The sequence below is a fragment of the Olea europaea genome, unplaced genomic scaffold (genome assembly GCF_002742605.1).
Source record: "Olea europaea var. sylvestris unplaced genomic scaffold, O_europaea_v1 scaffold1300, whole genome shotgun sequence".
Lineage (NCBI taxonomy): Eukaryota > Viridiplantae > Streptophyta > Magnoliopsida > Lamiales > Oleaceae > Olea > Olea europaea.
Genome location: NW_019230466.1, coordinates 462,010 through 473,809, shown reverse-complemented (window position 1 = coordinate 473,809; position 11,800 = coordinate 462,010). Strand labels below are relative to the sequence as shown.

The 11,800-nt window shown below is 33.5% G+C and overlaps 1 protein-coding gene across 2 annotated transcripts; it reads left to right on the top strand.

Annotated features, from left to right (window-relative positions):
• Positions 1-5,300: 5,300 nt before the first annotated feature.
• On the top strand, positions 5,301-10,860 carry LOC111374848. 2 transcript variants are annotated; one of them, XM_022997594.1, is made up of 3 exons: positions 5,301-5,932; positions 8,078-8,231; positions 8,923-10,860. In XM_022997594.1, the coding sequence occupies exons 2-3, from the start codon at positions 8,090-8,092 to the stop codon at positions 10,356-10,358; spliced, it is 1,578 nt and encodes a 525-aa protein (XP_022853362.1). In that variant the 5' UTR covers positions 5,301-5,932; positions 8,078-8,089; the 3' UTR covers positions 10,359-10,860. The 2 variants fall into 2 exon arrangements, with proteins under 2 accessions (XP_022853362.1, XP_022853363.1); XM_022997595.1 differs by lacking the exon at positions 5,301-5,932 and having other exon boundaries at positions 8,095-8,266.
• The last annotated feature ends 940 nt before the right edge of the window (positions 10,861-11,800 follow it).

The following is an 11,800-nucleotide window of genomic DNA, read 5'->3' as shown; positions in this document are numbered from 1 at the left end:
CGCCCAGGTCTGGCGCCGTAGCGTCCAATGTTCTGCTCCTTTTGTTCCTTCAGTGGGCGCCATGGCGCCCAAGTATAGCGCCCAGGTTTCTACTGGCTTTTTCTTTTCTTTGGGGCGCCATGGCGCCCCTTTTTCGGCTTTGCTTCTCTTCTCTTTGCTTTTCCAAACCTATTTTCCACTCCAATCTTATTCAATACTTGCTTACTCATGCTCCATTTCATTGATCATCATTTTTGCTCATCACTGGCTCCCAATAGTGGTATTTTCTTGAGAGTTGTCCAAACTGCAACACAATACTAACACACACATCAAAACGTTCAAAAATGCTCAAGAACACATCAAAAAACTTGATTTAGAAGCTTCAGTTTAATGAGTGAATTACACTCATCACTATGTATAATATCTAATATTATATGCAATATCTCATAAATCTAACAATTATAGTTATCAAAATTAATTCAAAATTTTGGATCGAAATAATTAATTAATTAACTTAATTGGCGGGCTTATTTAATTAAAATCAAATTTTAACTAAATCCTGAATTAGAGTCCAACTCTAATTCCATAACTATTGGGCGAAGTAACTTAATCAAAATCGAATTTTAATGAATCATTAAATTAGAGTCATACTCTAAAATTTTAATTTGCATTGGGAAGTGATATTAATTGAAATCAAATTTTAATTAATATAATATTAGAGTCCAACTCTAATAAAATTGAATTAATATTTTAATTTAGGACAAAATTCCCAAATAAAATAAAAATTCAATTAAGGGTCAAAATTAAATATTTAAGTTAAAATCTAATTTTAACAAAAATATAAAAGTCATCAAATTTTAAATAAATTTTAATTTTGGGTCAAAATTAGGGTATGAGTCAAACTCAATTAAAACATCATTTTAAAACCAATTCAAAATTCAAATTCAAAACCATTTTGACAATTTACAAATTTGATCCAAGTTGGAAATTAACACCAGACCCTTCCAAATTAAAAATTTGCAGAACAAGTCCCCCTTTTAAAATTTTGCAAATTGATCCCATTTTCGTAATTGCAACCAGGGGCCCCTAATTGCATTATTTGCAACAGAGACCCCCGTCTCCAACCACTAAATTTATTTATTCTGCAGGCGTAGCAGCGGGCAATGCAGCGCGCGCGCTGTCGCCACCGCCCCGCTGCCTCGATCCAAAAAGAAAAAAAAAACGTTTATTTTTTGTTCTTTCAAAATCAGATTCTGGAAAAATATAAAAATAAAACTAAAACTACAATTGCTAGATTCATGGATTAACATGATTAAATCAATTTTTAATTTAATCAATATGTAGACCAATTTTTAACAAATACAAAGTTGGCTCTAATACCACTGTTGGGAATTTACTTAAAAATACACAGTGGAATTAAACAATTTCAATTTCTATTCAGGATTCAGCTTTGTATTTAGATAAGAACTGTGATAAGAAATATACATTTTTCTTGATTTTGCAAACTCCTTTGCATTATTCTTTTCAACAACTTGAATCTGATTCCCACAACTGTCCAATTGTCCAGCCTCCAATGAAATCCACACAGAGAATAGACTACAACTGCTTGGATTTTTCCTCTTGTGCTAGCAAGAATAATGAAAATATTATGAACCTTAAACCCTAACCATGTATTTAAATAAATCCAAACGGGCTCGGCCCGGTTCAGTCCAATATTTAATTAATCCATTTAATTAAACCCGATCTGTGAATTAATTAATCCAATTAATTAATTCAGGATATAAATAACCAATCCTATTAATTAATTTATCCAACGATTGTTAAATTAATTAATTGGCAATTTGCAATCTTCCAATTCTCTTTTGTGTGCGATCCATTAGGATCCCGACCACGATGCCTAATGACATGAAATATTATTTTGATCTAATCAAAACTGATAAATTAAACACCCTTTTAATTTATCACAAATTCACACTCACCGTCCCAGATTGACATCTAACAATGTATCAAGGCAACACATGTGACGAAAAATGTCACGTGGTATGACAAAATCAAAACTATTCGTTTACCATAAAACTACAATCCCTTTGTCTATATGATCTGATCAACTACGAGATATGGAAGTGTGTTAATCTCGATTACCGATCATATCTTTCATTCTACTATTAAGTCAATATAGTCGAAAACTCCTTTTCGACTTATATGTATACATTGGCTAAAGATTTCGTTATTGACTTAATTGAACGAAATGCAGATCACAATCTCTTACTATCTAAGAGTGACGAATCCTCTATTGGTTATTCACAATCTTTATATGATTCTCGACATACCCGAACGATGTCGTATTAGCGGCCCTTGGCAGAGTAACATCCAACACCGTCAAAGCATGACAGTCCTTATAAAAGGCACTATGATGACCTCAAGTTATAGGACCAATTCTACTACCGAACGTTAGAGATTAACTATTGACACTCAGATAGTTATTCATGTGCAATCTCTTAGCGGGTCTCCAATGTTTTGTTCTATAACAAAATATCCACATGCTCATTTAAGTGTCACCACACTTTAGCTCGTGAGATCAACTACTTACTTCACGAGTAAGAAATGCCACACGTGATGGTCTAACTGTATTAACGATATTTGTATCTCGTCATTACTTACGACCACGATTTATTCAAAATTCAATCATACGTAATTTATATCTCACAATAACAACTCCTTGTGATTAACAAATCACTTAAACTTAGATCTTCAGATTCTATTATTTAATATTATTTATCACAAAATTAATTTAAATCAATAATAGATCTTGCCAAATTAAATGCATTAAATATATTAAAAATATTTACAACCTAAATCGATTGGATTTAGGGCATAACACTTACATTATAAACCCAATTTACAAGAATTGCTCAAAAGGTCCTCTTTGCTTGAGCCAAAATGAAGTTGAGCCTACCTAGTGTCGATGGTCCCAACAAGAGCAATACCTTTTTTGTAATGACTGTTGCACTAGACAATAACAATTCTCAGCTTCCAAGTGAAGTCGTTTTCACTAATAAATACATTATGCTTTCTAACTATGCTCCCCATTCTCATTGTTTCCTTTTTCGCGAATTGGTTTCAACATTTAGAGTTAGGTCATGAATTCACTGTAATCCACAGCGACTTTTGTAAAAAATTAGAATAAGCACCATTAATAAAAGTTAGAATTGAATAAAATATTTGCAGAAAAGGGAAAAAGTGTGAGATATTGAAGAAATAATGGTACAAGGAAAGTAGGGATTGAATTAATTCTACAAACAAATGAACAAATGTATAATAATTGTTATCAGTGTCGATTTTGCAATGTTTTAATATTAATTTTTCTCATTATTTTATCCATTTTTTTTTTAACTAATATTCTTTATTAGCTTTCTTTTAAATTTTGTAGGAATTGTGGGGCGAAGGTGAACATGTCCCTTGATGTGGAGAAGGAACCTTCTCCACATGAAGGATCCGGTCATGTCGCTACACAACTTTTGGCTACTACTGCCTCGAAGAATTTTTAGAATGTTTATCTTTTCCGGTGATATTTCAGTTGATAGCTTTATATATATATAACACTACTTGTATATAATGAGTTACAAAAAGTTTTACTGACAAATGAAGTGTCAAGAAGACAGTGGATATGCTTTCTTTCTTTCTTTTTTTTTTTTAATTGAAGAAATTTGTACATAATCATATTTCATCACATTATGTGTACGTATATCAATATGTAAGCGATGATGTACATGTAATACAATCGTGTTTAAAAATATGAGAGAAAAATAAGTTTATTATGCATTCTTATTGGAATTTTTGAAGTGAAGCTGTCACAAGATAGAAGATGTGCTAATTATTGATATATTGATGTAACGAAATTAAAAAAAAAAAATTGAAATATAAATACCACAATGAACAAAGACTAAAAACGTTAAAATAGTTAAAACTTAAAAGTAGCACAATGATAAATAAGGGGGTTGGCATGTTTTATATATATAAAACCTAAATAAAAGTTCCCATATGCTAGAATAATACGATTTTTCTATAAAGAGAGGGAGATGTAAATTAAAATTAATATGCTTGATGTAGTTACGACAATCCCTTGCAATTTTCGTTTCTTATAGTATTAACAATGATTCTAATGAAATGATATAAAAATAAGAAAATCAGATAATCTACAGTGAGAACTAATTTAATTCGTTGTTATCATAATTTTTCAATTTTAACTTTCTATATATATATATATACTTGTGACAAGTATGTATTAATGGAGTACTTTATTGAATTAAAGAAGTACAATGCTAGTACCATTAAAAGAAAATACAATTTGCTTAGCAAAATTGTTCTATATCAAGCTTAACTATTTACCTTGTGCAGAACATCTAGGACTTACCTTCTACATTCTCACAAGATAGGTATTCAAACATTATTCATCCATTGAACCCGATGCATTAAGTTCGTACATCACTTACAGAGAACAAGGGAGAAGCGATGTCGAGTCATCGATCCATCAAAATGCTATAAACACACAGCTCCTGTTTGACCTTCATTTCTTATAATTTTTTTTTTCAAATTCATTTTTAATCACACATTTTATTAGACTTACTACTTTTACCAATTTTCAATCATACAAATCACAACATATTATCAAAATTTACTAAAAAAATTGATTATTATCAAAATCAAATATGAGGTTAAGTCCATCATACTTTGTGTCCACATTCCATTGCAATGATATCGATAGTCTCGTAAGATAGTATTTTGGATGTTAAAGTGTGTTATACCTCATAAAGCAAAAGGAATGCATGATTGTATGCATCGAAGGCACATACCCTTTTCGGCTACTTCACATTTATAAATATAATTGTCCGCAATCTAATTTGGCCTTACATGTAAGAAACAAGAAAGTTGTTTTACTTGATTTTATTGAAAAGAGCTCTTCTACACAAGCAGGGTTCGTCACCAAGTCCTGTTGATGGGGGCTGAGGTGGCTTTTGCTGTTTGTTTAGAATTTTTCTATTGAAAATGATATATGTTTAATTGAAAAATGACAAAATTTATTTTAAGGATGTCCAATCTGTCTCCTTGTTGGTGACCCACTGCAAATCCCACCCTCTCCACTTTTCAACCACAGTGAGTAGCCCACGGAGACCATGATTGCGAAATTCCGCCTTTAACCACCACATCTAATTTTAGTGAAAGCACATACGAGGGTATTTGTCGTAAATCTCTTTAATTACGAACCTATTTTCGTACATTTTTATTTTCATTCCCTTCTCTTGTAACGATATTCCCTAAACCTATCTTTATCCCTTTATTTTTAATAATTATAATAAGTCAACCACAATATTCCCCTTTTTTCATCCCTTTCTCTTCTACCCCTAATTCGACGCCGATTTCTCCTCTCGATTCTCAAATTAACCTCCGATTCTTACGATTCGCTTTTTTCTCTTTCGATTGATACCTCTTGTGCTTATCTCCGTCGAGGCAATCGAAATCTAGGGTTAGGGTTTGAAACGTGTTTGATTCTCGCCAGATCTCTTTGAATTCAGCTTTAATTTTTGTAAATTAACTGGTTTTTTTATCTGGGTTTCTAATTTTTCCTCCCGAATTACTTATCCTTTTGGGGAAATTAAAAATAAGATTTTTCCCTTTTTTCTAGCGTTGTAGGGTTCAAGTTACACGATTCTTCGTTTAATTTCTTACGTTTAAAAATTAATTTTTTGGTTATGTCAAAAGTGTTTAGATTGGTGAGTTTGTGCATAAATTGGGGATCTAGGGTTTCGTCATAATTATTAAATTATTAAATTTTATTGAGAAACAAAGAATTAATCTTTTGAATTAAGTAATTATATCTGAGTTGATTGAAAATCGGCCTGCAATATCGAGATCTGCCTTTCCATTTGAGTTGAAGATTTCTCCAATTTTTGAGGTATTGCAAATTTTTTTTGACTATTATAAGTTTGATATTTTGCACGAATCAACCAACTAACTTTTTATCATAATTTCAGAGGTTAAATAGAAAAGTTGCTGATGTATTTTGAAGGAAAAAAATTTCTGATTTAAGGGCTAAATTTATTTTATATTATTTTGGGATAATTAATAAAACGTGGGCCTATTGTCCGGTCTAAGACAGTCCCTTGCCACGTATTATGTCATTTTAATAATCTTTTTTTTTCTTTTTTTCTTTGGCACCATCAAATCCAAGTTTGAATTTTTAGATCTCCACCAAACACGCAATGAGGGACGTATTGCCTTATTTCTTGAGAACAGAAGTGTGCAAAAATATTTGCGGGTTGCTTCCTATTAGTTGTGTATTCTTTTATAAGTTTTGACTAGTATTATACTAATTATAACAGCGAGAAGGAAAAATGGGTAAGCGTCAACCACACTCAGTTGTCACTGAAGTTAAAATTGTCACTGCTAAACTTTCAATTACACCAATCCAAGTTTCATGATGACATCATGTCACATACTTTAGTGATGCCCTTTTGGAATTGGAGGGGTTTCAAAGTTTTAATAGTGGGGTAGTCTTGATTTTGTTGAATTGACTCGGATATTTTGCATTATTGACTTGTGTATTCTATTTTGTTGGTTTTTACATTTTCTTGATATGAATTTGAAGATCTCTTAGGGTCCGTTTGATTGCAAAGATTGAATTTAGGTGGAAAAAACGCATTTCAGGGGATTGAATTATCTAGAAATTGTTTTACTGGGAATTGTCAATTTTTATGTTTGATTGGTATAATTTTCCACGTGGAAAATATTGAAAGAAAAGCGTTTTTTGATATTCGTTTGATTTTGTTTTACATAAAAATTGTCAATTAAAGAGATATAATTTACTGGTATTGGGGATGAAATTTGTTTCCATTGTCAAAAAAAAAAAAGGCCAAGAAAATCATTTATCTTTTGGTGTTCGTTTTACTTTGTTTTACATGAAAATTGTCAATTAAAGGAAAATATTTTTTAAAAATTAGGATAGAATTTGTTTCCATAGCAACAAAAAAGAAAAAGAAAAAAGAAAAAAATCAACAACAGTAGCCTAGGTGGGAATTGATTTTCAAGGAAAACCATGAAAATGTCTAGGCGGCAAGAAAACCAATTACCTGTAAAAAAAATATGCTATCAAATAGCTAAAAAGTGGAAGTTGGAATTTGAATTCCATTTTCCATGGAAAATAATGACCTATCAAACAGACCCTTAGTGCATAATTTTACCAGTTATGCCTTTTCTGTATTTCTTCTCTTTCCAGCGTTTGTGGCTCTGGAAGATTTGTTAGAGATGTTGAGTCTTGATAGTTAGTGCTGTTAAGCCCTGATGTCAGCTTCTTATTGTTATCAAATAGTCGTGAAATTGTGCACGGTCAATTTTACAACACGTCCTTACGTTTATAAGGTTTTCTGCAATCATGGACATCTTTTGGTCCGTAGGGGAATGTTGCTTTTATAAGAGGCAAGAATCTTGATGTTGCTCTAAATTTATTGTTTGAACAAAATTTGGGGGGTGAAATTGGGGTGGCCTTTTTAAGGCTTAAGCTGTTCTTGCCTGGAAGTCTATGGCTTTCTAGTACATTATGCCTAACGAATGGTGCAACCTTTTTTCTTTTCTGAAAGTTAATGAATGCTGTAACTTATGATTTTGGTACTTGTAGAATTTTAAAAAGCTCTTCTTGCCTTCTTAAAAGATATAGAATCTCATTCTGTTAATCTTTCTTCACCATTCAGAGTATTCAATGGAATATTTTCTGAAAATATCAAGATTGCATTTATGTGGACTCCTCAGTTGAAGAAAGATTATTATCCTTTTTATTAAATGAAAATGTTAAAGAGCGAGCTACATAGGTTGTCCAGTTGGCGACTTTTTACTGACACTACAAAGATGATTTTCTTCACCATTTTAGTTTTGCTTCCCCTTTTTTCTGTTTTCTTAAATTGTATTAGTATTTTTTATTTTATTTTATTTTATTTGAATATGGTTTTACATTTTACAATTTTTTCCTTGTCATTTTGTGAAACTTTTACCAAATTCTCCTTGTTCATACATTTTCATAAACCTCTCTTTGATCTTACTCTTACAGTTACAGTTAAACATGGTCCAAAAACGGCTTTTTGATGAAGATGAGTCAAATGAGGTTTCATCTAAACAACCAAGGCAAATGGAACTCAATAGTCAGCTTGTTTCATCTTTGGAATTTCCTCCTGAGCCTGTGGTCCAGAGTTGTCATAAATCAGGTGTGAAAGGGGCTTATGAATGTCCTCGAACAAATGTATGACCTAAGAGTTTGTCATATTAATTTCTTATGTAAATTCACTATATTTGGTGATATCCTACTTAACCCACCATAGTCTACTTGCTCGTGCCTTTCCATAAATACCGAGCTGTTTATCCTAACCATAACTGGATGATTAGAATGCACCCGACTGAAAAGAGTTTGGTTGACAAAGTCCTTGGTGTAACTAGGTTTTATTGAGAAGGGCAAGATAAGGGATCCTAGATGAATGCATCTCTCCAAGTTATTACAACTTGGATATGTACTTGTAGGGAATCTTTTTATAAGATTCTTTTGAGGTCCTGAGGGTATTTTTTTTTTTTTTTGGGTAATGAAGCCCCTGTTTGAGCTCCTTTTTTGTAAGAAGTTATTATTTGGAAGAATGCGTGATCAAAATTGGAGAAAAGTTTTGGGTTTACATGCAAAATTATTTTGTTTGAAAATTCGTGGTTGAAAAGGAGTGTCCAAGAACAGGGCTCAAGCAGGGGCAAAATATCTAATGGATCGTCCAGGTTCACATAATGATATATTCTACTTACATCATTCCTCCTTTTTTTGTTGGATTCTTGGTCATTCAAGTTTTTAATTGCTACGACGGCTTCTTGTGTCACATAATCCTGTTATGCTCGTTGACTGGTTCAAGTATTTGATAGGTGAAAGTTACAACGGTTTAACAAAAACCAAGGCAGAAAGTGATCAGAAGCTTGATGTTGGGTATATTACTGAACAACTTTGCACCACAAAAGATGTGGAAACCAGTGTCCCTGGTTCCCTTCCCAGCTCTTCCCTGTTTGCCGGAACTATTAGTGAAGAAGATATCAGACCAGAAGCACCATTTCATATAATGTTGTCTCCTGAACGCTTTTTTGAGCATCAACCAAGGACCATAGTCCACCCTGGGGAGATATATTCTTTTCTTTTAGATCGTCCTCCTCGGAAACTTGTCCCTGTTGGACAATATTATCAAGCTGATATACCGGAATGGGGTGCACATTTTTGCAAAAAGACATCCAGTTACTCAGAACATATAGAAGCGCCATATCTCGTTTCTCAAGCTCTGGAATCTGATGAGGAGAAATTAGCTGGAACTTGTGTTGTTCCAATGTCAGATTCAAATCAACTTGCAGACACTGGGGTTGGGAGAACAGGTTGTATGTGTGAAGACGATGGTACCATCAGATGTGTTCAACAACACATTATGGAAGCTAGAGAGAAACTTAGGGGAACCCTTGGGCCTGAGACTTTTGCTGAGTTGGGATTCTCTTATGTGGGAGAGATAGTGGCAGAGAAATGGAGTGAAGAGGAAGAGAAATTGTTTCACCAGGTTATATTTTCTAATCCCACATCATTGGGAAAGAACTACTGGAACCATCTTGCTGTTGTATTTCCTTCCCGGTCAAAGAAGGAAATTATCAGCTATTATTTTAATGTGTTTATGCTACGAAGACGAGCTGAGCAGAATAGGTTTGCCCCATTAAATATTGATAGTGACGATGATGAGTGGGTGGAAACCGAGGATTCTACTGATAATGAAGTTCAAAATGGTGAAGATGATAATGAAGTTCAAAATGGTGAAGATTATGACTCCATGGCTGAATCACCAATGAATCCTGATCATAGCGAAGTCATTCATGTAAAAACCATTGCATATGAGGATGTTGCACGGAGTGCTCCTGTGGATTGTAGAGTTGTGGATTTTGGTGGTGATAATATCAATGATCAAGAGGCATGTACTTGTAAGTTAGACGTCGAATGTAGTTTGGACCCTACTCTTCGTCCTTCGGACGGAAATCTTTCTCATGATACAGGAGGTCGTGATACCCAAGAACGCTCATCTAGGTCTAGTGATACTGGGGTTGGTTCACAACTAACCATGGAGAAAGCTGATAGTCACAAACAATGGACAGGTCACTTAAGTGGAACAAACGGGTTCAGTTGCCATGAATTCATGACGGAGGCCTGCAATGCTAGAGAATGGGACTTTGGTTACGTCAATTGTCCAAGAAACGAAGTTGAACTCTTACCCACATGCAATATGATTGAAGAAGTTTTTGGGGCTGGATCTTGGGATGGACAGGGCTTAAACTAGCAAGTAGCAACCGATATCCATTTTACAGTGTTGGAGAGCTTCAAACTTTGGTGTACATGTGAATCCACCTGGAGATAATAGGATCATCATCTTCCTTATACATTGACAATGGTGGAAGATGGATGCTTGGTACACCAATTTTAGAAATTTTGTCAGGTTGTTACCTAGTCAACCTATATTGTTTCTTTCTCCTCTCTCCCCTCAATCCCTTGTTCTGTAATTTTTGTTGTCTTTGCTTGCGATAATGTGGCTTATCCTAGATTAGAAGGACTTGGAACTCCTTGTTATGGCTCTTAAGTAGCCATGCCCATGTGTAGTGCAGAAAATCTGCTCGTAGCTAATAATAGCTCCATTCGAGGTCGGAAGCTGAGGGAAGTTTGATTTATTCTGATGAACTTCCATTAATTTCTCCATCATTTCTGTCATGGTATTCTTTTTTACTCAATCTCAGCTTAGGGACACGAGTATGGGTTCTTGGCAGTGTCTCCAGTTTTGCTTGGAAGTTTCTTTCTACTTGGAAAGGGGTAAATTACCTTAAGAAATTCTATAATTTTTGGGTTTCACAATTTTGTGGTGCATACATGGATTATTTAAGACAGAAGTTTCTTAATATAATATTTGCAGATTAAATTTTCTGACTTGAAAGGAAATCTGACTTTTAATAAATTCTAGGGAAAATACCCTAAACCAGTCAATTATTATTTTTTGGTTAAAATGAAATTTGCCTTCTGTCGGACTTCTATTAAATATGGTCATTTAATCATAGAAAATGACTTGTGACCTAGTAAATGTCTTCGAGATATTGACAATATAGGAAAAGTTCATTTAAAACGGATTAGAAACTTTGTCAAGTTCACTTAGTTTGATGAGAATGTTTAGATGGTTTGAACGTTATGAAAAAAGAGTGGAGGAGGTAGTGTTTAAATAAGGGAAAATCAGGTCGATCACTGTAATTCCACGTGTAAAGAGAAACCCATTTTCTTGTGTTATACTGCATTTCGTTCGAACCTAACCTTATTCCAAGCCGGGAGGAAATTGTTGGAAATGATAGGATAATCCATCCTATTTTCAAAGTGACTTTTGACCGCCTTTTTAATTGAAAAAAATTGAATTTAAAGCTTAAAATTCCAAAATACCCCTCGACTATCCTCTTTCCATTTGCTCAATAGTCGCACAAAACGGGGAAAAAAAAAAACAAAAGAAACCCATTTTCTTGTGTTATACTGCATTTCGTTCGAACCTAACCTTATTCCAAGCCGGGAGGAAATTGTTGGAAATGACAGGATAATCCATCCCTATTTTCAAAGTGACTTTTGACCATTTTTTTAATTGAAAAAAAATTGAATTTAAAGCTTAAAATTCCAAAATACCCCTCGGCTATCCTCTTTCCATTTGCTCAATAGTCGCACAAAACTGGAAAAACAAAAAAAATCGGTTTCCAA